A 26,207-nucleotide genomic window follows, 5' to 3' on the forward strand; every position below is an offset into this window, starting at 1 on the left:
AATACCACACACACACAGCAAGGGGCCAAAGAACAAGACCAGACAAACGCCCTGTTGATTTACACTTTTATTAATAAAGACAACAGAAGAAGGATGAGGTTTCAATATTTTATTCAAGTTTTATTTTAAGTGATGTTAATTACAGCATTTGAAGGGTAGGATCTAATTCCACACAAAATGGAAGACTCTAAAATGTACCCATTTAAACTACCAAAAAATAAACTGAGTGGCGAGAATACAACGGAAGTCCAATTTAGATTCCGAGTGTTGTCACCATGTGATTACAGTCACAGAGACTCTTCCCAGCTTGCAGCTGGAGCTCTTAGAAGCTATTTCATACTCTGGTGCAAAGGGCAAGGGCAAAAAAATCACAACATGAGAGGGAATTAGGTCCTGAATTATTGGCTTCATCACATCCACCTTCTCCACCCCAAAATGGCACAAAACAAACAGCCACCCTGCCCTGCAGACGACTTTTGGTGTAAAAGACATGATGGACTGGGGTGTAAACAGGTCGTGAAGATCTGTCTAAAAAAGTCCCTTTCAGATGAGTTTGTACACACCATCCAACGATGAGCCTCTCCGTAATTAGGGTTGGAAACCAAGGTTCAATTCTCAGGAAGTCACAATTCATTCATTTACTCAATACGAATTTACCAAGTGCCTAAAAATTATCAGCTTCCACTTGCAGCCATTTCTAGATAAAAAAGAAACCTGACATCTCTAGAGGGGCCGCCAAGTTCCCCCAAGTCTACAGCTGAAAGGAACGTTTTTTGGAACTGGGTTTCTTCTGTACCTCTGAAAAGGTAACACCTTAAAGCTGAATCATCTTTAACCTGGAAGTCTAACATGATATTTAGCAATACTTGCATCCCAGACATACAACATTAAAAGGTACACTAAATTCTGAAGGTAGCTACGCCGCAAAATAGTTTAAAATTAAACAATTGTACAGTATTCATTTATGCTTGAAATTCCAGTCCTAGACCAAGCTTGTGGCCACCAGCGTTGACATTCTTGCCATCCAGCAGAGCTGACAGCGTCAGTTTGATACCTGCAGGGGGAAAAATCGGGGAAAGGAAATGGGGTGGGGTGGAGGAAAGAGAAGAGAAGAAAGGTTAACACAGAGAAGAAAGATTAACACAGAGGAACGCTGTGTGTTCTGTGCCAAAGGAGCACACTGGCAAAACCACACCCAATTCAGAACCTGTCCCAGCTGTGTGTGATCAGCAGGGGCAAAAGCACATGGCCCTTCAATCCCTGTTACTTAACACCATCTGACTAATGAACAGGCAGCTAGAATGAGCTTATGAAGCAATCATGATCCCACAGCCTACCAAATCCACTTTAGGGACTCCACTTTCCTCTTCCCTCTCATCATCCCCTGCTACCATTAATCTCTCTACCATTGGCACACGCAGTAAGCTTCTCAGCGACAGCCCCTTGAAACGAAACCCCAACCATGAATCAGACTCCAAGGTCTTACACTCACATTCACAGCATGCACACAACTAACTGGTATTTTCCCAGTAGTTTAATTACAGCTTAATTAATAGCTTAATTACAGCATCATGTAATCTTCCATTTCCAGGTTTCAAAGGCCCAACTTGACCAGACTAACCCCAAAGTGGTATTATCTCCCACAGCTCTCCCTTGGCTCTAACACCCCATGGAATGGCCCAGCCAACTGTGCAAAGGAAACCTACAAACCAGTTTTACAAAGGGGATGATTTATAGGCTCGTTTTAAGAACCTGCTGGAAATAAGTATCAAGCATTCTGTACTCACTGGAAAAAAGGATGGAACAAAATAACCAAAAATGTAATCTATGTTAGCCTTGGCCTTTTTTTCTCCTGCTTACTACTTCTCCTATTCTCCAAAAGTTTTATAATAACTCTGCACTCCTTTATAAACATTTAATTATAGAAATCTATGTACCCTCATTTACAATGTACTCTACAGGCATTTTATAAGCAATAATATAAAGCAGGAAACCAGCACCACAATTTTTGTTTAAGCCACAGAACAAATTTCACACACAACGAACACATACCTGGCTTTAGGGTCTGAGTGTATCCTAAACCTATCAGGCTGGAGTTGTTCACCTTAGCCTAGTCAAGGAAAAGACAAGACAGAGTGAAAATGTTAAGTACTTCACACTTCCATCTCCAAAATGAATAAGAGCTTTTTAATCAACCATCTCTAAACTTTAGAATCAAATTATCTTTGTTCACAACCACTTTGTTTATGGGATCCATTAAATTCAATATGAAATAAATTTGGGAGCTAGGTCTCAGAAAGGAAACTCCAAGACCCAACACAATTTTCAATTAAAAGGAAGTTGTTATTTACATTTGATTCCTGAAGGTATGAATGTCCAATTCCATTTATATTGAGTAGGTCTGTATTTAAGTTATAACAGGTGAGGACAATTTCATTTATAGCCAGAGCGATAAAAGCCTTTCTTGTAGGGAAGATTTCTTCAAGATCTATTTATTGGGATAAGGGAAAACAGAGCAAATGTCAGGTGGGGTTTTGAGGGTTTTTTTAAGGTAGAACACTTAGAATTTTCTCTTCATGAAAAAGAGAAACAAAAATCATACTGACACCAAGAAGGTTCAGCACTGACAAGCCTGAATATAAAATGTATATTGGAGCAAAAGAATGACCTAGCCACTTAAATTTCTGCACTTAGTCAACATTGATTAATAATTAAGTTCAATAAAGCACTGGAGTCAATAATAATTTTGCCCTCATTCTTCTGCCTGAGTCATCGGGAAATCTGGGCCTCTCGCTGACCCCTTTCTGGTGAAATAAGGAGGGATCAGGAGCAGAGCAAGCTCAGGTCATGAGAACACAAGTCCCAGCAAAAGCTGGGGCTGCCCAGATGCATGTTTCCTGCTCAAATGTTTCTTTCAGACCTGACATCTCCCATAGGAAAGACAAAGCCAGGGAAGGAGGGCCCTCTGGCAGTCAGCCCCCCATCTAGCTGTTGTTCCTTTTTGCTCATACCATCCATATAACGAGGCCCCTTTTTCTTTGTTTTTAAGTGCCTAACAGTAAGGGAGCCAAATTCAGTTCCCATTTCAGGAGACTTAAAATGGGCTGTCTGTAAATTACACAAACCATCCTGCAACATAAGATTTCCGCATTCCACCCCAAAAAGGGTGCAGCTGGCAGTGCCTTGTGACAACAGACATGGGCTTGACAGGATTTAATGCAAAAACTGTGCAGCAACCCAAGGGGCCATGAGCAATGCTACAGGGTCTGCAAGATAAGATGCCAACTGCCCAATGCCAGGGCCTGGTTTCTTAATATGCAACACAAGAGCTGGGCAAGAGAATGAAAAATGAGGGATAAAATGAACATTTAAAACCTTAGGGTTCAAGATAACCCCCTTCAGAGTCTGCAGCATGGAACAAGGGCTAGTCAGAAGAGGAAGCTCCATAGCAAGCTAGTCTGGGTCAAATCCAGGCCCCAGGACTTACCAACTCTCTGCCCCTAGGCAAGTTACTCAACCTCTCTAAGCTCCCAGTTCCTCATTTGTGAAAACAGGGATGGAATGATTAAAAGACAAAAAGGCACCTACCCCAGGTGGGTTGTGTACGAATTAAATACTGTAACCCACAAACAATGGGCTCCACAAAGCGCCTGGCACCCCTAGTAAGTACTATTATCATTTTACTCAGTTCGAACTCTTTTCACAGTGAGAAAATATCCAGCCAAAGCATAGAACTCCAGCAATCCAGAAGGATTCCAACCTAAGGGTCAAGTGGGGCCTGGACGATACATGATTCCACCAGTACTCACCGAGAAGCAGGCGTCAGGGTCGATCTGATACTTGGCTGCTATTCCGAAGCGAGTGTTACTGTTTCCTGCTGTCCAGGCGAGATTGACAGCAGTCTCCAACTTTTTGTTCACCTTCTGATAAATGGAGCCGCCAAACTCTGTCCCGTCATTTCTGTGAACAAACACAGCACAGATGCCAAGCCGCCCAGGAAAGGGAGCTGGAGCTGGGCAGAGCTGCCCAAGTCTTAACAGAGGGCAGGGATGCTGTAAATGGACTGAACTGACCACAAAACAGGTACAAGGTACTGGAAGCTTGATAGGAATGGAACAGACACCAGAGTCAGGAAGGTTCAGAGGAAGGGAAAGGCTATTTCAACCATCACTGGGAACACCCAAAGGCAGCTCAGTCAACTACCCAGGCTGCATGAAACCTGAAGTTTGCTTCCCAAATATTCTTTAAAATAGAAGCAGCAACTAAGTCATTGGGATTCTGGATTCGGAGTGATTTCTTTCTTCTGCTGCTGTTATTACTTTTATAAATGCTTCCATAAAATGGTAATGGAGGGGAAGCAAATAGAAGAGAACACAGCCAGAAATGGCAAGAAAGGCTGGGCCTCTCGTGTTCCTCAGAGGAGGTGATAGCCCTCAGCACCATCAGCTACAGCCACTGCTGGGAGGACACAGCCAAAACTGCCCTAGCCCCTTGGAGGAGCAGCTATCACAGAAGAGCTTAACCTACAATTCAGGTTCATCCACCTGGCACACTGTTGGCCCATGTTGTAACATCTATGGTCCTGGTGGGATTTGAAAAGGAGCTACTTGCTACAATACAAAATGTTTCTATCTTTCAAGAATGGAATGAAACTCAGCTGGCCAAACTCCTTCCTCTCTTCCAAACACACCATCTTGATTCTAGCCTCTGGAAATGACCTCTTCCCCTCCCTGATGTTTTTAACACACACACAAAAAAACCATGTCAAAGTTGTGCCTCATCATTTTGGGTGTTTCCAGTGGAAATGGCATTGGAAACTGTTAAGGCAGAGCCCATGTGCTTTGGAATCCAGCAAAGAGCTTAGAACTCACTAACCCAAGAACAAACTGCTGCTATTTCATTGCATCTGCTCTTCACCAAAACACTCTCCCTAAAATAGATGCTCATTAAATACATTCTAAATTCTTAAGTTTTCCCCTGAATTCAGCCAGACAGACATCATGCTTCCAGAAAGTACAGGGAAAGCCCAGATAGCACCTGATTCACAGGGAATCCTGACTTCTTTAGAAAGTCTGAGCATGCTACAAAAAGCAGCTTGTCAAAAATAATAGATTTTTTTGGGGGGCCGGCCCCGTGGCTTAGCGGTTAAGTGTGCGCACTCCGCTGCTGGTGGCCCGGGTTCGGATCCTGGGCGCGCACCGACGCACTGCTTCTCTGGCCATGCTGAGTCCACGTCCCACATACAGCAAGTAGAAGGATGTGCAGCTATGACATGCAGCTATCTACTGGGGCTTTGGGGAAAAAAAAAAAGGAGGAGGATTGGCAATGGATGTTAGCTCAGAGCCGGTCTTCGTCAGCAAAAAGAGGAGGATTGGCACGGATGTTAGCTCAGGGCTGATCTTCCTCACAAAAAAAACATAAAATAAAAAATAATAATAATAATAGATTTTTGAGTGTCTTTGGTATAACTCAACTGGGGAAATTTTTAGGCTTAAATGTGTTTTTAAAAAATGTCCGATTTTTCAATATATTCTAAAACCAGCAACACTGCCTTCCTCTACTGAGCTCTCAAAACCATAAACAGAGAGAATTCATTGTTCAAATTCATCTATAGGAAGTACAAAGAACGTGTGTTACAAATCTGGGCCTCTGCAAGCACCAGGCCAACCCAGATTAGTTGTGTCAGCTGTTTCCACACCAGTTCCAAAATAAACCATGTCCACTTATTAAAAATCTTAAGCTCAGGTATGTGGGGAAAATAGCTAGCAGCCACTGTTCTTCCTAGAATTGGTGGCAATTCCCAATTCCCAATCAAGGAAGCACTTTCCATTTCAGTCAAAACTCTAAATTGAAAAAACACTTCTATGCTTGTGGTATTTTTCCTATGACTTTTTTGTATGTTCCTTTTTTTGAATTTACATATCTTTTTTTAACCTTGTTTTGGTGTACATTTTTATGAATTTTAACACATGTACAGATTCATGTGACCACCACAATCAGGATACGAAACAGTTCCACCACCCCCAAACTCCCCCGTGCCACCCCTCTGTAGTCACCCCCTCTCCACCCCCAGGAATCACTGGACTGTCCACCTCTATACTTCTCCTGTGACTTTTTAGTTTTAAAAGACTCAAAATTTATTCATTATATCAATTTATTATATTATTATATATTAATTATATTAATATATTAATTATAAAAATTCCTCAAAAAATTTTATTAATGGAAATGTTATTAGTTTAGATACTAATATCATTTACTTGTCTTTAAGAAGCCACTTCTTTAGTGACCTCTAGTGGCAAGAAAGAGATTTGGTAAAGTTGTACCCTACTTATGCCACAGGTTAGTTCCTCAAGTCTACTGGGATTTTATGGATGAAATTTTTGTTCCCTTATCCTAAATCAGCACTCTACTTCAACACTCAAGTTTGACTACAAGGGGCTCTCTCTAAATTAACCTGTAGTTTTCTCTTCCCTTCACTATACTGTCCTGTAGTTAATAAACTTTAAAATGCTCCACCATGCAGAGAAGACACTGTATTTAACTGAGACAACCATCTGGTAATTTGTCTCCCATGTCTACATTTCATTAAGCACAGCAAGCTGATCCTCAGGCATCATACAGAGAAAGAGAGGAAGCTGCCCTCCCACCCCCCCATTTTGTTAACTAAAACTGAAGGGACCTCTAGCGTCCACAAAGCTGCAGGGCAACGACACTCCTCTGGACCGACGACATCACGCCCTTGCTGTAACTGACCAGTCATTCTGTGTGTACCAGTGACATTTACTGTTCGCAGAAGAGAAAGAACCTAAGTCACTTCAGGAAATGGGTAGGTGGGAAACAGACAAATACTAGCAGGCCATTTGGCTCACCTGCTTCCAACAAAGTCACTTCACAGTGATTAAAAATCGAGCTTAGAAAAAAAATCATACAAAACAATTCTCCTACTGCACAGACTCGCATGCCCACACTCACGTGCACTTACACATTAGTGTGAAGCTGGAATTCATCAGTCTTGTAGCCAACCGCAAAGTTGCTCTGGGTCACTCGAGACTTCGCGGTCTCAAAATTCATCTGGTAGCCAGCCAGCCAGCCCTCATAACCCAGCACCAGGGCGCCCCGGACTGAAGGCCCCGCAATGTCGAAGTCCACGTCGCAGCCCAGGTTGATGTGCTCTCGCTTGTACCCTGTCTTGATCTTAGCATTTTTTTTCCTGAAGGAAAAGAAATTGTATTAAATTCAGAAGCTAAGTCACCTTGTGACAACCATGCCAAGAAATGCAAATCGAAAAAAAAAATAATAATCCCAGTTTCAATAGGGGGGTAGGGGGGCAAAGTCAGGGCCCTAGATCTCCCTTAAGCAGCTGCTGTGCCACAATGGGCAGAGTGCAACCTCTCTTCAGCCGGAATCCAGTCTGCAGAAACGCCACAATAAAGAACAAAGTAAGAACACAAGCAGGAAAAGCTTGAAAAGTAGGCACTAAGTAATTTCTTTAACTATCCTCTCCCTACGCTTAATGCAGTGGCCTACGCAGGCATTATGAGGTAGAGTGCCACCATATAATTATGAAACAGATGCATCCTCGCTATTTTCTAAATCTGTGGAAAAGATATATCTGTCATGCAGGCAGCTATCTAAACAGCAGCTTTCAAGGAGATGGTCGTCTTCTTACTTTGTGGCTCACTTAGTAAACAAACAAACAAATACTAGATCCCTTCTAAGTGAATACAACAGACAGCTTTTACTTCAGTATTCAAGTGATCTCAATGAGTATACATTTCAGAGAACTAGGTACTGATGTGGAACCTGGGGCTCTCAGTCTTGGATGCCAGGAAGCCCTGTTTGACGGGACAAGACCCTGGGTCTAATCTGCTGATCCTAGATTAAATATACGACCAGACCAGTGCCTCCCTCGCCTATTACTCAAGACTCAGCATCATTAGGGAAGGTAGGTGAGTTGTGTCACCTGCAAATATATTATCACCGTGCCTTTTACCAAAAGTCAACATTGGAGACAAGATCACATCTATCAAATAAAATTTAGACTACTTTCACCTGATCGTTTCTGTCCTTCAGCTACAAAATGGACATCTCCCACAGCAAGCTGCATTCTCAGCAGAGATGACAGGAGAAACTAGATCTGCTCAGAAGCACAAGGACTGCACAGCTCTGTCCACCCCAGCTGCATTCACACTGAGACTACAGCTTCGTCCCCAGCACCCAGATTGTGAGCCCTAAATACCATTCCCTCCTAAAAGGAACCAGTGCTCCTTGGAGAAATAGTAGATTCCAGGTTGGGGCAAGAAATGTGCAAGGTGAGCTTGAAGCTGTATCAAAGCTATCAAAGATTATTGGGATTGGAGCAAAAGGACTTGAGATCTAACCTGAAGAGGCTCCCAAGGGCTTCAAACATGAGACAATGTTAGCAGCATTAAGAATAATATCAGCAATGGACTAAAACATCAAATATGTTTAAATCTATGAACTCGTAATGACATTCAAAACACATACACGTGGGGCCAGCCCCATGGCATAGTGGTTAAGTGCACACGCTCTGCTGCTGGCGGCCTGGGTTCGGATCCCGGGCGCACACCAATGCACCACTTGTTAGGCCATGCTGTGGCAGTGTCCCACATAAAGTAGAGGAAGATAGGCACAGTTGTTAGCCCAGGGCCGGTCTTCTTCAGCAAAAAGAGGAGGATTGGCATGGATGTTAGCTCAGGGCTGATCTTCCTCACAAGAAAAAAAAAAAAAAACCACACACACAGTAGTCATCTTGAGAGACTAGAGAACCAATTTGTTACTTTGAAAACAGTAAATAAAAAAGGGATCAAACATTTATTCCACTTTCCTATACTAACTATATGTCAAGGTAACCAAATAGTTGATGAAAAGTTTCTCTTTATTGAAATATTCCAGCCACTAAATGAAGAAGGAATGACAAAAGTGGAATTATCACCAATTTGTAACCCCTAATGAGTGGATCATGAATGGCACTAATGTACGAAGAGAACTCCAGGCCTTCTGAGAGCATCCCAATGGAAGCATACGGCATCCTTTATATTTTAGCACCCTCCCTGCCCCCACAGTGGAATCTAAATGTGACGAAGCCTCTAGACTTACCAATTCATAGGAAATATGGGAGACAGGGGAACAAGTTAAATGATACCACAGAGATGCAAACAGCAGAATTTACTCTGTATGTAATTCTACAGGACAAACGATGTCGTTTCAACAAATAAATTGCAAGAGGAAAAAAACAGAGAAGAATCTAAAAGTTAAGAGATTTAGGAACCATATAAACGAATTTTTGCAATTTTGCATGGATAATCTTTCATTCTGTAAAAAAAATTCATGAAATCATGTAAATTTGAACAAACTTGAGATTTGACAATATTAAGAAATTATGATTAATTTTTTACAATGTAATGATATTGTGTTTATGCTTTTTAAAAAAGGAACCTTATTGGGGCCAGCCCAGTGGCGCAGCAGTTAAGTGTGCACACTCTGCTTTGGCGGCCCGGGGTTCACAGGTTCAGATCCCGGGGGCACGCTGTCGCACTGCTTGTCAAGCCATGCTGTGGTGGCGTCCCATATAAAGTAGAGGAAGATGGGCACAGATGTTAGCCCAGGGCCAATCTTCCTCAACAAAAAAAAGAGGAGGATTGGCTTCAGATGTTAGCTCAGGGCTGATCTTCTTCACAAAAAAAAAAAAAAAAAAGGAACCTTATTTCAAGATACATATTTACAGATGAAATTATATGCTATCAGTTATTTACTTCAAAATAATCTAAGGCTGGGAGGGATTGATTATGGATGTATAAATAAAACCTGACTGGGCATGGGTTGATAATTATTAAAGCTAGGTGATGGGAACATGATGAGGATTTAATACACTTTTCAGCTTTCTTTTGTATGTTGGAAATTTTCCATAATGAAAACTCAAAGGTGGGGCCAGCCCCATGGCCTAGTGCTTAAGCTCAGCGCACTCCACTTCAGTGGCCCGGGTTCAGTTCCCAGGCGTGGACCTACACCACTTGTCAGTGGCCATGCTTTGGTGGCAACCCACATACAAAATAGAGGAAGACTGACACAGATATTAGCTCAGGGTGAATCTTCCTCAAGCAAGGAGAGGAAGATTGGCAACAGATGTTAGCTCAGGGTGAATCTTCCTCAGCAAGCAAAAAAAAAAAAAAATTAAAGGTTAAACATTCCAAGTTCTCAACAAGACAACAATTTCAAAAATTTCAAGAATTTCAGAGGTCATAGTTGAAAATAAAACCAACACCCTTTCCAAGTGACAATGAAACTTGCAACTTTCGTTCAAGTTGCTTCTGTGCATTTTCACAAGCTTTGAAGGAAAGACCAACAACCAAACAAATTATCTCCCAGTAAGAAAAACTCAAATTAAACCTATTTTGGTCTTCCTGCTCTTTGAGAGAAGAAGCCTGGCTTTTGGCCAAGTATCCAATTGGCACCAAGCTTGGTGGAGTGATTGATGAAAAGACAGCTGCTCAGAGGCTGACATTTAGAAAGAGAGGGAGACAAGGAAATGTAAAAATCAGGCATCTTATAACCACTAGGTAAAAAACTGCCCCTGCCCACAAAGTGCAATGCCTGTGGCAGGGCCTCTGACAGTGTTGTGCACCAGCCACATTGGACAGTTCACACTGCCCCTCCACACACTGTCTCAGTGGATTCTGGCCAGGGGCACAAGTCCCAGAGAATGGGCAGTGCTGGGGCAGTGACTCAGGTTCTTCCCCAGGTTTCTTCTCTAATGCAGCATTCTACGCCTTTGGAGCTTTTCCTCTTTCAGATATTATTGGGATTTTTTAAAAGCTATGTAAACAGTGGTGCGAGTTTGACAAGAACATGAAAGAGGAATGAGTCCGATTTGTGGTTAACAAGCTGGCTTTATCTGTGGTAGGTACTCAGGGTGGGTGCTGGTCCCTAGACGAGGTCTGCAGGCTTGCTCCTTACGGAACCCAGGATGCTTTCCCAGGCTATATCCCTCAGTCACTTTGGTAAGCCAGCTTTCATTTCCAATCTCCATCAAGTCACCAAATACCCAGTAGCAATGTATACACCTTGCGCCCACAATCTTGGTTTCTAAACACCATTCTTCAATAAAAGAAACCAAGGCTTCTTGGAGAAATGGCAGATAGGACTAGGGAAGAACAAGTAGAAGATGAGCCTGGTACATCTTCTGAAGAATTGCTCAAAAAAATGACAGGGGCTTGTCAAAAACACACAGGATGTCAACTTGAAGGTGCTCCCAATGGCCATATGTGGGGACAACATGAGTAACAAAATAAATTACAGTAATGGATTATAACCCATAGATTAAATGTCCTTGAATCCACATTGATATAAATAATTGATTACATAAATAAATGGAGAAGGAAGAGCTCTTCCTTACAGTTGAAACTCAATTAATAAATATAGAAGGAATTATGGGAATAGAAAATCACCATTTGCCAAACACAATTGTTGCAGGCAAGAATCACCAATGGATGCTAATATTTGTGAGTCAAAATATAAGAAATAGAATACTTGCATAATCTCCAAGTATCTCTCCACAAGATACTAATTATTTACAAAGAGAAAAATAGTAGCTTTATAGAGAAACCAGGCAAACACCACTTTAATCAAATGATCAAAGGTAACGTCACCAATAGTGAGGCATGTTGACATATACCTCCTGATATCATGCACCAAGACAGACACAACACAACCTTACTTCTGTGGTTGTCGAAAATGCATAACCTGAGTTCAACCGTGAGGAACCATCAGACAAATCCAAATTGAAGGATTCTACAAAATAACTGGCCAATCCTCTTTAAAAGTGTCAAGGTCATGAAAGACAAAGAAAGACTACATCCCAGATTAGAGGAGACAAACGAGAATGGACAACTAAATGCAATGTAGTATCCTGAACTGGATCATGGACCAGAAATAAGATATCAGTAGGACGACACATTAGTTAACAGTATGCTATCAACATAAATTTCCTGGCTCTGATAATTATATTATAGTTATGTAAGATGTTAACATTAGAAGAAGCTAGGTGAAGGATATAAGGGAAGTCTACACACTATTTGTGCAACATTTTTGTATATGTTAAGTATAAAATTATTTCAAAATAAAAAGTTAAATAAAAAAAAAAAATCTTCCTCTTATGCATATTACTGCAGGACCTGGAGACTTCTCTGTGAATCTCCCAAAGGTAGTGGAAAATTCCTTAGAAATTCCAAAGTGTGCGATCTCAGGGCAGCAGGCAAAGTCCTAGGCAGCAAATTCAAGCCTGTGGGCACATCCTCCAGCCCCTCGTCCTATCAGAGGGTCTCTCTGGACAATTCCTCCCATCACAGCAGGGTGCCTGGGGAGAAGTGGACAAGCAGGAAGGCTCCTGCAGGAGAAACTACAGCAGAGATGAGAACAAGAGTAAATTCAGCTCCTAGCCAACAGTCTTCAGATGATCCATAACCAAGTTATAAAAAGACTATAACCTCCAGAGGCAGAAGCCCTGTCTGCTCAGTCCCTTGTGGTCCCCCTGCACCCAAAACCGGGTAGATCCTCCCTCTAATAAACATTTGTCGGAAAGAAAAAAGGAAGGAGAGAGGAAAATAATATGGAATGGCAAAAAATGAATTCATGATGCCACTGAATTGTACACTTAAACACGGTTGAGATGGTAAATTTTATATGTGTATTTTACCACAATTTTAAAAAAACAAAAAATGATATCCTGGGGGCTGGCCCTATTGCCTAGTGGTTAAGTTCGGTGCGCTCCACTTCGGCAGCCTGGGTTCAGTTCCCAGGTGAGGACCTACACCACTTGTTGGCTGCCATGCTGTGGTGGCGACCCACATACAAAATAGAGAAAGACTGGCACAGATGTTAGCTCAGGGCAAATCTTCCTCAAGCAGAAAGAGGAAGATTGGCAACAGATGTTAGCTCAGGGAAAATCTTCCTTGGCAAAAAAATGAAATTCAGTATATGCCCTTGAGCCTGTCATCAGTGTACAAAACAACCTTCTCCAGGTTTAGGAGACCCACTGCTCTGAGTGAAAAAAAACAAGAGTGTGTTCTAGAAGAGAACAAACCTTTCTAGCAACTATGAGAAGCACCAAGGAGCTGAGGCAGACCAGCATGCCATCTTGCCTCCTGATGTGCCCCAAGAACCATCAAGACTAATTTGTTTGTGGCTGGAAGGCCTGGGGCAAAAAGTCCACCCTACAGGTAAGCCCACCCGCTCTTGGTGTCTCTAAGTAGGAAAGTGGGGAAAGGGCCCTCCAAGCCCAAAAACTAGAGCTGGCAACAGTAACCGGCATAGCCCCACTTCCAAACATTGCCCATGGCCCTACAGCCTTGGCCACTTGCATGACCAACAGCCTCACTCACATGAAATGGAGCAATACTGAACCTCCTGCAGCCTCTACAGCTGAGGCCAGGAGAACAATAACAGACAGCACAGAATCTTATTATAAAACACTGCTAAATGTCCTTGTGGAGAAAACATGAGATTCTTACCCAGTGTTTGGTGAGAAGGATGAATCAAAGGTCAGCTTCAGTCCACGTGCAAGCTGAACAGAAGAGAAATTTGCCAGCAGGTTTAGTCACGAGGCAGGCCAGCAGATGTCAACCAATAAAACCGTGTCTTTTCGCAGGCAATCATTACCTGGTCTTCCACAGTAATCTCCGTGCCTAGTGTGTTGTCAGTGTTCCATTTCTCCGTAAACGTCAGGCCATATTCCGTCCACCTGTACTTGGTTTCTAGACTGCCCGTCACTTTGGTGGTCTCAGTGTTGGCTGAACCTGAGCTTGTAAATTCCTTTAAAGGAGAAAGAGAGTCACAGCCTGCACACCAGCACTTCCCTCTACATCACTCCAGCCCCAAATGGACTATCCTTCCCTTTATGCAAGAGGTGAGACTCTGAATGGGTGGGGCAAAAGCTAATTCTATAATTCAATTAGATATTTAAAGTACAGATGGGGCTAAAGGAGCCTGCTAATTAAAGGAATCTCCTGGGGAATTCTTTATCAGGAGACTGCTTCCTTCCTCCCCTGTAACTCTTTAGTCTGGACAGGAAGGGACTGCTCCTTCCATCCTGCCTCCAGCCTCATACAGAGAAAAAGCATTGAGCTAAAGCTGACATTGCAGTAATGCAACCCACAACTTCTTCCTTCCAACAATTACCGCATGCACAATCTAAAAGGGACTACTAGGATTTTTTTTTTAAATAATTATATGGCATTGAACACAGGTCAATTCTGAAATAAGAAACACAAAGAAAAATAAAACTGAAGCCCACCCCATATTCCTGTGAGTACGAACAGCTCCTGAATTGGGGACCTATTGGTGTGGGTCCCCTGGACTACCCATCCCCCAGGGGAAGCAATGAACGTGACAACCACAAACTGCCACCAAGGCCATGAAGTTATTTATTATTAACCTACAATACATACTTATGCTCCATGTGGGTCAGACAACTTACCAGTCCATTCTCAGATTTTGTTTTCAAATCAAGTTTTATTAAGCCAAATCCTAAGGAAAGAAGACAATAACTGTGAATAGGTTAAGTAACTAACTCGAGAGCAGCATCTCTGCCTCCCTCATGCTGTTTCAAAATGCCACGAGTGTGGAGGACACCCGTCACCACTGCTGCCCGCCTGTGTGCGGAGCTCAGCTGCCATGGAACAGCGGCAGACAGAAGAGGCACAGGCTCCACCTGGGCCCCACCTGCGCTCCCAGCGGAGTTTGAGAAAACGGTGTGTGACAGAGTGGGCACGTGCCTAAGGACAGGCTAAATTTAGACATCACACTCCACTGCGGCACATCCGCAGAGCTGCTCTGTGCCTGGGAGAGGAGACAGGAGTGTCCACTCATGTGCAGCAATTCGTGAGCCTGCCCCTACTGGGTGCACAACCAAAACTGCTTTACTAGCCATAGAATGCTTATCTTTTTTCCCTAACATGAAAGTTCTGAGAGTTGACTGACCCAGGTCTCTCAAACTGTGATGGGTAAAATCCCAAACATGCCTAGTCTGTGAGCTGAAAAGGCCACTCCACACAACACTCACCATAGCCCTTTGTGAAGACATCCCTGGCAGATTTGCCAAGATCAGCATAGGTGGGAGGCACAGCCATCTTCTGCTACATTAAAAGGAAGAACCAACAGAATAAATACATTATTAATTATGGAGATTACCATCAATTTTTCCATTATTAGATATAATTAACAACCAATAAAAATCATCAGCACTGAGTTCCAGGTACCTTATTCTCCCAGGTGTGGAGACAGAAGCCTGTGCTGTCTCATGCTTCTTTTTGTGGCCAGAGCTTGAGACATCCAAAAAGTTTTTGTTGACAGCAGATCAGCCTGACTTTAGAGCTCTTCTCCTTGGCATCTCCAGATAGTAGGAGTCAGTAAATATTTGCTGAATGAATTAATTGTTAAAGACACATTCCCATGAGCCAGCTACTTTCCCGGATTACAGGACTCTTGCCAACAAAACATATCTTCTTACAAAATGTTGACTGCTAGGCCATTAAATGCCCTGAGAAGAAATCAGAGCTTTTCATGGCAACCTATTTTCCATATGGTTCTGATTTCATTCATTCAACAAATATTTACGGAGTACCTACTATGTGCCAGAACAGACCCAACTTTTCACAAAACTTTTGCATTTGGGGAGAATCTAATTTTAGAGTATCATATTCCTCACAGAGAATAGACTAAAACCTAACTAATTAGGCAACTCTTCACATGGAAGGAAATGCAACCACATCCCCCCCAAAATTTTATTCAAATCAACATTTACTGAGCTCCAATGTGACTTTATTTTTCAAAACAACTATCAAGTACTACTTGGGACTGTTGCATATTCACTAAGTCAGTCAACAAACATTTATTAAGCAACTCAGGGTTCAAGGCAGGCGAGTAATTCAAACAGTCCTTGCCCTAAAGGCCACACTGTGTCCCTGGGAGGCTTTGCTTTGACACATTATGTACATAGGATGAAAATCCTAATCCAGGACAGCACACATTGTGTGCTCCATCCAGGAGGAGAAGGACCATGAGAAAGCACCATCTTCTGCATCTTCTCCATCTCCAACATCATTAGCCTCAATTAGTCAGAAATTCAATTAACCTGAGGATGGTTCCATTAATTTTTAAAATACAGTATACCTAAATACCAAACTACATCTGCACACACCCCATCTAAAGTCACATATACACGCGCTCACACGAAGAAACACCTGCATGGCATGTTCCTGGTAAGTGGGAGCCCACTGAAAAGTGGTTCAGGTGATCCCAGGGGAACAATATCACAATTAAAAGTTGCATTCCTGACCCAAGCCTTAACTTCAAAGACATTGCAAGGAACCCAAAGAACCAATGAGTACGTCGTAAAAGAAACAACTATAAACCTCCACAATTTTAAATTATAAAATTGTGCTCCAGGTCCTATTTTTACTTTTTTCAGAAGTTTTGCTAATTCTCTCCCAACTCACTTTCGTGTCCGAGCCGAGAGGAGCAGCCCAGGGAGCTGTTTACACTCTCCTATTTTTGTTGCTGTTGTTATTTCTTGCACATAATCAGGCTGGAACCATGGGCAGCTCAGTCTATTAGGGTCAGGGCACAAAGAACATGGGAGAAGATCCATCTTAGGCTGCTCCCACTGGCTCTTTCAAGTCTAGGGACTCCCCTCTCCTGACTTGTTCCTCTTCCACCCCAAACAAACCGCATAGGCACACCCACCCCAGGGACAGACCAGGCAATGAGGTCCTGGACCACGTCCTCCAGACATAACGCCTGCCTAAGGCACATGCCCCAGCAACAGATGAGCCTGGCCCCCTCCCAGGAGAAGCAACGAAACAACCCTGGATGGAAGGCCGAAGTAATGTAGCCCCAAGGAAACTTGCAGAATGTCTCACCGAAGGGCCCAGAACATTCTCCACCCCACCAGAACTAACAAGTATCAGTGGACAGAGCACCCCTCTTCAGGGCTGGCGCCTCCCCAGCTGGGCCACAAACTCAGCCCCGGGGTGAGGGGAAGAGCAGTCCAGTGGCACTACCTCTGGGTCAGCTAAGACCTCCCTGTACCTCAGGGGCCAGGGCCTTCCCAAGGACCCTCCCCTGGCTCCAGGACCCGTCTCACCAGACACAAGCAGCTTTCACATCTGGACTGGCTCGTCCCTCAGGAAAAAGGCAGAACACTCATCATTTAATGTTCCCCAAATGCCCTCTCTCATCACTAATCCCCAAAACTGAACAAGCAAAGCCACCTGTCAAAAAACACTCCACCCACAGCCAACATCACCCCAAAGTACTCGGCCACTAAGGAGATTACCACCCAAGGACAAGAAAGCTCAGATAAGGCCAGGCTCTCCTTGTGGCTCCAGCACAGCACCTGGCAAAGAAGCTGCTAGGAACCACTGGCTGAGTGGAGCCAGCTCCACTCCTGGACCTGAGGCAACACTCACCAAGGAGGGCAGGAGGATGACGCCCCTCACTAAAGGGCCCCAATTGCTGTGCAGTTGTAGCTTCCCCTTCCGCCTTTTGTGCAGTCTTCCCCGGTCCCCACCCTCCTGCTACATTTATCTGACAGGAGTGAGGCAAGGCATCAGGCAGCTCTGCCTGAGAACAGCTTTCTCTGCAAACAGCACCAAGAAAATGCCCATTTTTACACAGTTCTCAGCACCTGCTTCAAAAACAATTTTATTGTAGAAATAATGATTTCCAATCATGTTTTCCCAGGCTGGGACTGGAGGGAAGAGAATTTGGCATTCTGCTTTCTCACTTAACACCCTGCCTGCACTGAAGGCTGAACCCTGGCCCTGGCCCCTCCCTCCATCCAGATCAGCTCCAAGTCACCCACCATCTGTCTCTGCTGCATCCACCCTGGGTGCCTTCAGAAGCCCAGCTTCTACAGACTGAGCACGAAGCATGACCCTCTGACATGCACAAGGCAGCCAGCCCTGGACAGATGGAAATCACAATGCTGCCTGAGGGAGGCATCACCAGGTCTCTGCCTGGGTGATGGCTTCAAGGCAGAGCCTGGGAGCATGGTTCCCAAGGATAAGTGGAAAGCGAGGGATGGGCAGGGCCAGGCTGAGCAGATCTACCTGCAGTCAATGACGACTTTGAGAAGGACCAGTAAGTCACACCAGGAGACAGGAGTCCCTGGTTCCCCTCCACTGCCTGCCAGCCTACCTACCCAACCATTCCCTGGCTGACCTTGAACAGATTACGCAAACTCCACTCCAGCTGAGGAGTGAAAATCCAGCCCATACTGGAAGCTCAGAGGGGAGAGATAGTATATGGCCCAGCATGGTCTGCACAACACTTACATAACCTCCATCTTGGGGAGACATATCCTCCTTGACTCATCAGCTGCATGGCAGTGACAGCTGTTCTGCTCCCAGCGCCCCCACCACCCCCACAAATGCACACCCAGCCCCAAATCACACCCTTGAACTCAAAGATCCCAGAGCCTGTCATGCATAAATTCATCCAAAATATGGAAAAAGCTATGTGTACAAAGATGCAAAGCCCTGGCACATAGTAGGTATTCAACGTAAATGAATAAATGCACAACCAACATCAGAGTATTTTTATAGCAGGAAAAAAATAGAAACTTAGTATCTGACAGTAGGGACTGAGTAAATGACAATGTAACCAAGAAACAGGAACTCCCTCTGTAGGGAAGCTGCAGCACCACCAGGGATGGGAGGGTGGGGAGACCCATGACTAGGACCGCCCACCCCCACCTTGGCCTAAGGAGAGCTGAACTCAGGTTTAGCAGACCAAGAGCCTTCAGAAGTGAGCACTGCCACTCCTGACCTCAGAAAAAGCAGGGACTTTATTCTAAGGGCCTCAGGGAGCCACGAGAGAGTGACTGACACATCTGTGTTTGGGAAGCTCACTCAAGCAACAGATTGGCAAAAATGTAAATGACAATATCTACTGTTGGTGTGGAAAACAGTCACTCCCGTTCACATCAAGTGGGAGTACTACGTACAGAACAGCCCTTTTGGAGCCAGTCGCTGGGCAGTGCCTAAGTGGGCACACACTAACAACAGTGGCAATTCTACTGCTAGGAACTCACTCGACATTAGTACCCAAGGCATCCAAGGACGTGTACAGGAGGATGCTCACTGCAGCGTCATTTGTAACACAAAACCCTATGTCCATCGATAGGGAAACGAATGAATAAGAATTGAGGTACTTGCAAACTAAGGAGTACCATGTGGTAATCAAAAACAAAAAGGTGGATCTATACATGGTGGCATAGAAAGCTATGTATGAGATAGTGAAATGAAAAAAGCAAGTCACAGAAGTTTGTAATTCCATGTAGAGGAAAACTTTACATACAAATCACTATATGTTCACCCATTTGTGTATGGGTGAAAAAGCATGTGGAAAGATTCGAGCCAATCTGTAAGTTGTGGCTGCCTCGGAGCTGTTTCTAGAAAAGTAAGGGGGTTTAGGAAAAGGAGTGGAGTAAAATAGGATTTTCATTTTGTATTCTACTTCACTATTTAAGTTGTTCATGTATATTGATCTTTTATTTTTTTAAGGACAGAAAATTGAAAAATCCAATCAGTGTGTTTGAAATTAAGCCATATTGCCTTTACGATGCTGCAACAAGTCACATTCTAAAATGCTGCTGCAGTAGAGGTGTCAGAAGGAAAAGCTACCTAGAAGGTGTCTATACAGTCATGCATCGCTTACCGACGGGGAAATGTTCAAAGAAATGCATTGTTACACGATTTCCTCATTGTGTGAACATCGTAGACTATACTTACACAAACCTAGATGGTATAGCCTACTGCACACCTAGGCTATATGATACAAATCTTATGGGATCACCATCATTATTGCGGTTCGTTGTTGACTGAAATGTCGTTACACAGCGCATGACTGTACAAGTTCCAAGAACAGATTCAAACTACACTGAGACGGCAAGGTTAACAGGTAAGGCCTGTGGGGGCACACTCTACTCCCAGGTGACCACCTGTGGCTTTGGCCACCCTGCCCAGAAGGCAGGGGTAGGGCAGAGCTCCCTAAATCACCTGAAGCACTTGTTCAAAAGCCTCCTTCCCTCTCTCTCAACATTTTGCCACCTAACAAATAGGCAGGGCAGCCCTCAGATGCCCCTGAGAAGAGTGGGCTCACTCCCTGCACCAAGCACCCACCAGAACTCCCATTCTGACGTATGCTCTTTTCTCTACAGAGGCTCCCTCAGAAGGATCCAGGCAGGGGAGCCTTAGTGCACCCAGAAAGCCAACAACCACTGCAATGGTTGACACAGGGAATAGGCCACAGATCCCCAAGGCTCAGTCAGGAACAGCTGAGCAGAAAAGTCTTCTGAACACAGGTAACACCCAATGGGTTGAAAGACAACATCTTCAAGGGCAAGGGTATATAACAGGGCCAGAATTTAAACACCAGGAGCCACCCTGCCACAGCATTTCCCAGCCCAGCCGGGTGCCCAGGCAGCAGGGCACAGTGACTACTGGACAGGGCTATGAGCCTGGCGGAGGTTCTAGCCAGCACCAGCCTTTTCCAGCTGCTTGACTTTGGACAAGGCACTTAAAACTTATGCTCCCAGGGCCTCGTTTTGTTCATCTATAAAATGGGGCTAACAAGAGTGCCTTTCAGAGATGTTGCAAGGATTAAGTTAAATAGGTAAAGCACATAGGAATGTCTGGCACACAGTGAGTGCTCCATAAATGGTAGTGGTAACCACAGTCCATTATTCTGGATATTTTGTTTGCCCCTCCAGACCCACTTTCCTCCTCCATCCTGCTCTATATCCTAAGAGCTGATCATTATGGATTGTTATCAATGGGCTATGGTTGGGTTTGGCCAACAGGAGGCACCAGCAGAAGATGGGAGAGCGAGGTTGGGGTACTCATCCCCCCAGGCTCCCTCCCTGCTGGGCCTCAGGTGGACAGTGACTACCTTCCTCTACCCAAGGCCACAGCTCCTGCCAAGGGGTCCCCTCTCAGTTCCAAAGGACCCAAGGACCACACCCCTTGTCATGTGCCCCATACTCTGCCCACACCTTTGCAAATGATCCCTTCATTATGCTTTCTTTGATTACCTCGTGTGAGTGTGCATCTGATTCTTGCAAGGACCCCGACGCACACAGCAACCATCACCATCACCATCCTGGACTCCCCTTAGGAAGGGAGAATTGCAGGAAAGCCTTTGGCTCTGCTGCTTCTCTAACACCATTCTAGGTGGTTTGTCAGGGCAGAACTGGGCCAGCCCGTAGGAGGAGCATCAGACCAGCCAGAGACTAGAGCAAAAGCACCCCCCCCAATTCTGGGGACCAGGAAAAGCCACTTCCCCAGCAGGAGCCCAGCTCTGAAAGCCAATGTGTGAGACCAACACATCAGGAGCCTCCCACACACCCCTACAGCACACTTTCTCACCAGGAAGAAGCAGCCCTGGAGAACAGCCCCTGGTTGGGTCTCAGGGACGCTGGCAAAGCCGATGCCCCATGCTCTGCTGGCAGGTCTATGTTCCCAGTGCAGCTGTTCCTCCCCACCACCCCCGCCACGACAGTCTCACAGAGGGCAGCCCGGCTTTCCAGGCGTTGCTCTATTTTAAAACACCCTGGGAGCCGGGCCACCAGCATTACAGCCTTCCACAAGTCTCAGGAGAATGTAGTTGACGTGGGGGCAGCCTGCCCACCGCCCATCAAGGAAGAAGGCCTGGGCTGGCAGGCAGCGTGCCAAGGTCTGGGTCCCAGGCACACCCAGGACTCCTGCCTGACCTCAGGCACCTCACGTTCCCTGGAGCCTCACTGCCTGGCTTGACCCAGCAGGGTTAAAATAGACTGTGCCTGGGCAGACAGACTCGGGAGTCAAGCAGACCCGAGTTCCAATCTTACTCCACCACTCTCTAGATGTGTGACCTTGGGCAAGTCACAACCTGTCTGCACCTCACTTTTCTTCAGCTCTGATATGGGGAAAGAGTACCTGACTCAGCATCCCTATGAGGGCTGAATTAGACTGTTAATATAAAGCACTTAGTACAGTGGCTGGTACCCAGTAAGTATGCAACAAACACAGCATTTTATGACAGGTTTTCATTTTATATATTTCTTGTTATAATTATGGCTGCCGTGCAGGTTGCCAAAAGGTCACCCTGAACCACAGGGTCCAGAGTCCTCCCCGAACATAATGAGGTATTGTTTAGCCGAAGATCGTCCAGCCAGGTCCTGGAAGAATGCCTCCCACCTCATCCCGGGGAAAACTGTCCCTTCTCCTGATAAGAGGCCCACTGTCCTTGCAACCAACAGGGGTGACTCCACTGACCGCTGTCCACTGACAGCTAGCCTACACCGAGCCACGCACACGCTCACTCTGCTCCATGTGAAAGAAGGACACTTCCCCTCTGAACAGCAAATCCTGATTTTCAAACGGCATTCACATCTATTAGCTCCTTGCCATGGCCCCGTGGAGTGGCAGCTGCAGTGTGAAAGCACCAGCACTGGAGCTAGCCAGACCCAGCCCTGAATCCCAATTCCACTCCCACTGAGCTGTGTGACCTTGGGGTGCTTACCTCACCCCTCCGTGCTCAAGCCTCCTAACCCCTGAAATGGAAACAATAGCACCCCTCTCCCCAGGCTTGTAGGAAGGTGGATTCAATGTCACACAACACGTCAAGCCCCCAGGAGTGTGCTGAGCAGGCCCTCAATAAAGAATGACTGTCATGATGACAATCACACCTCTATAGTGGAGAAACTGAGGAACAAGAAAGCAACGTGACCTGTACTAGACCCTACGGCTCATGTCAGAGCTGTGTTGCAAGCTCCATCTGCTCTCCAGGACTCTTTCCAGCACAGTTCTGGGTAAAGGGTGTAAGTGCCCACTCACCCCCACCCCCCTGAGAGCAAGCAGTGAAATGGAGGATTGTGCCCAGGCCCCGCTGAGGATCCCACTGGTCACCTTTCTTCAGGGACTACCAGAGGAGTGTGTGGGGAGCCCAAGGCTACAGGCCCTCTAGGCACCCTGAGGGGCAGCCTGCAGGCTTGGGCTGGCTCTCAGCCCCACACACGCCTCTCTCAGTCACGACCACCAAGGACATCACACAGTGAGAAAGTCCATCCAGGGTAAAGTGGACTTCAGTGCCTCAGGAGTATCTAACCAGTAAAGGTGGGGGTGAAGGGCCCTCATTACCACCAGCTTGGAGGTCGTGGTCCACATCTGCATAATGTCCAGCAGGACCAGAGGCCCACAGGCAATTCCTCACCATATGGTCCCCCTGAGCCCCTGGGTTTGTGTCTACAAATAGCCCCTGCCTATAGCCTATAGAACAGCAGGAATAAAACTAAGTAACCAACTGAGAGCAGTCCCCCGTCCCCATCCCCATTTACAGTCCTCCTGTAAACCTGCTCAGGACAACTCCAGCAGAAGCCATCAACCCACCCACCATCAGAGACGGAAGAGGCGCCAGGCCCAAGGCCTTTAAGAGAATCCCATTCGCCCATGTCACCTCCCCTGCAAGCCCAGAAACACCAGTTCAACAAGTTCCCCACAGGACTTGGAAAGCCACAGAATGAAGATAATGTGTTTAAAGCAGTTATTTCAAATTAGGAAACAGTTTGCCTCTCACTGCTCTAGGGCTGCACATACCATTGCAGCTCTTAAATATTTGGGATTCTCCGCTACGTAAGGCTATTATTTTCTGGAAGTGAGTGAGATGCGTGTGTCCCTCAAGAAGGATGTCCAGGATGAAGGGACCATGGCCCAGGCCTGCCGCCACTTCACATGCCCATCCAATCATTCACAAACACTTAATGGGCACCTACTATAAGCCACATGCTGGAATGGTAAAACTACCTTTCTGTCAATAAGAGTCGACTCTTGGACAAAAAGCAAGAGTGCATTTACCCCCAAAGACCCTTTAAGTACCTACTGTGGGCCAGGTGGCTCTACCCCAGGCACTGAAAACAAAGCTGCAGAGGGCTTAAGCCTGACCCTGTCCAGAGGGTCAGTCCAGAGCTGGGTGGAGAGAAAGGAGGCAGGCCCTCGGCAGTCGGCCCCGGCCTTGTCAACAGCATATTAGGCAAAGGAGGAGCCCACTTCCTTCTCTTCTCTGGAGAGGGGAAGCTGGTCAAGGGGATGCGGGCCTCAGGTGGTACAGGCCCAGGCCTAGCCCAGGTCTGCACTCACACTCAACCTCCTGCTCCAGCCTGACCTTGTCTGTCTGTGAACTTAAAGGATTTTTCACGAATTATCTGCAAGTTACTCAACGCCTGGCACACAAATGCTTAATAATAATGTTTAAAATAACAGGGCTACGTTTACTGAACTCTTTCCAGAACACCACGTGGAGCAAAACGGTGTGCAGGGGATGGGCTAGACCCTCCCCAAAGCCTCAAGGGTGCATGCCAAGGTTTCTACAGAGGCCTGCTCCTTGCCAGGCACTGTTCTAAAAGCTTCGCGTTAATCAAGTCATTTTATTTTTCCTAAAACCCAGTGAGGAAGAGGTATAATTGCTCCCGCTCTACAGATGAGAAAACTGAGGTTTAGTATCTTCCCAGCTGCGTGACCTTGGACAGTCACTAGGGCTGCGGCCTCAAATCCAGAGGGCTCTGGACCAGTTTCATGAGCGCACCACCACATTTAGTAAATGAATGAACGATCAAACTGGGAATACTTCCAAAGGCCAAGGAGGCCAAGGCGCTCCCAGAGGGGCCCCCTTCGCCAAGGCCTAACCTCTTGCCCAGGCCCCAGCCCAGGCCCCTGCGGCCTAAGTCGGCTCTCGGCCTGCCGTTCCGCCCCGGAAGGCGCTGGCACGCGCGGACAGTGCCGGGCGCCAGCTTCTCCGGGCGTGGACCGGGCAGGCCGGACAGGACGTGCGCGGCTGGGGGCGCAGGGCCACGGTGGTCACATGAGCTCATCCCCACCGGGACGGTGTGGCCCGCACAGGTCCGAGGGCCAGGCCCGGCCGGGCGAGCGTGGGTAGCGGGAAAGTCCCTGCCTGACCGGCGCTGGCGGGACCGAGGGCCTGAGGGCACCGCCGGGGAAGGTCACCTAGATCTGCAGCCGGCCCGGCCTCCACGCGGCGGCCCGTGCCCTTCCGCCCGCAGGTCCCCGCGGGCTCTGGCCCCCAGCCCCAGGCGCCTCCGGATGTCCGTCCTCCCGCTCTCCCGCCCGGGCCCGCTCGCCGCCCGCCCGCCCGCCCGCCCGCGCGGCCTGCTCGGCCCTCCGCTGACCAAGCAGCCCGCGTGAGCCGCTCCCGCTCCCCCCTCGGGCCCGGCCCGGGGCCCCTCGCCCTCGCCCGCTCCTCCCTCATCTCCTCCCCCTCAGCTCCCCAGGAGCCCGGCCTGCGGCCTGGGACGCAGGCAAAGCCCGGGCCCGTCTCCTGCGCCTACCTTGGAGGAGGCGGCGGCGGGCTCGGCGGCGGCTACGGCGGGGGCTGCAGCGCGAGGAGCCGAGAGAGCGGCGGGGCCGAGGGCGGGGCGGCGCGGACGGCGGCGGCGCGGACCCGCCCCGACCCAGCGCGCCCGGCCCGGCAAGCTCCACCCCCAGGGCCCGCCCGGGACACCGCCCAGGCCGGGCCCCGGGCCGCTTCCTGCTCCGGAACTGCGCTCTTACCTCCCCGGGCTCCTTAGTGCCCGCAGCGGACGCGTGTGCCCACGGGCGTGTGCGGGGGCCCGGGAGTGCCTGCGTGCGCCCGGGCACGGGGCGACGGGGGCTGACGTGCGCACGATGTGTGCGTGCGCAGGGACACGCGTGTCCGGCCTTTGCTGGAAATCCCGCCCGGTTGAAGCCTTCGGCGAGGAGGGGGCCTCTTTCGGTTAGCTGAGCGGTGGCCCGGGGTCCCCTGCGCTCAGAGAAGACACGCGGGGTCCTGGGCCTCCTGCTCGGCCTCGGGGCTGGAAAACAACCCTCCCCTGCTGGGGGAGTTTATGTGGCGGGTGGCGCTGGCCCAGGGCCTAAGCCTGGGTGGACGAGGTGATCCCCGAGTCCCCCAGCAAAGCCCGCGCGGGCTGTCAAATCGGGCTCCGAGCCCGTGGGGCAGTCCCAGGCCCGGCTCGGGGCCGGGGCGCCCGAGGCGGCGCGGATGCAGAGCGGCGGCCACGACTGTTGCTCCTCGGCTCCTGGCTCCTGGTTCCCGACACAGTGTTTCCGGAGCCTCCGATCCTTCTTCACGCCGCGCGCGGCTTGCAGAGCCCC

At 47.2% G+C, this 26,207-nt stretch overlaps 1 protein-coding gene across 2 annotated transcripts; it reads right to left on the reverse strand.

The window, feature by feature from the left end:
- Positions 1–94: 94 nt before the first annotated feature.
- Positions 95–25,476, reverse strand: VDAC1 (voltage dependent anion channel 1). Of its 2 annotated transcripts, none has more exons than XM_058540364.1 (9): positions 25,403–25,476; positions 15,083–15,155; positions 14,498–14,547; positions 13,681–13,833; positions 13,533–13,585; positions 6,986–7,213; positions 3,810–3,960; positions 2,053–2,110; positions 95–1,054 (listed from the first exon to the last, which is right to left on the reverse strand). In XM_058540364.1, the coding sequence occupies exons 2-9, from the start codon at positions 15,147–15,149 to the stop codon at positions 963–965; spliced, it is 852 nt and encodes a 283-aa protein (XP_058396347.1). In that variant the 5' UTR covers positions 15,150–15,155; positions 25,403–25,476; the 3' UTR covers positions 95–962. The 2 variants fall into 2 exon arrangements, with proteins under 2 accessions (XP_058396347.1, XP_058396341.1); XM_058540358.1 differs by lacking the exon at positions 25,403–25,476 and adding an exon at positions 15,279–15,398.
- Positions 25,477–26,207: the final 731 nt, after the last annotated feature.

This window comes from Diceros bicornis, chromosome 1 (assembly GCF_020826845.1).
Source record: "Diceros bicornis minor isolate mBicDic1 chromosome 1, mDicBic1.mat.cur, whole genome shotgun sequence".
Taxonomy (NCBI): Eukaryota; Metazoa; Chordata; class Mammalia; order Perissodactyla; family Rhinocerotidae; genus Diceros; species Diceros bicornis.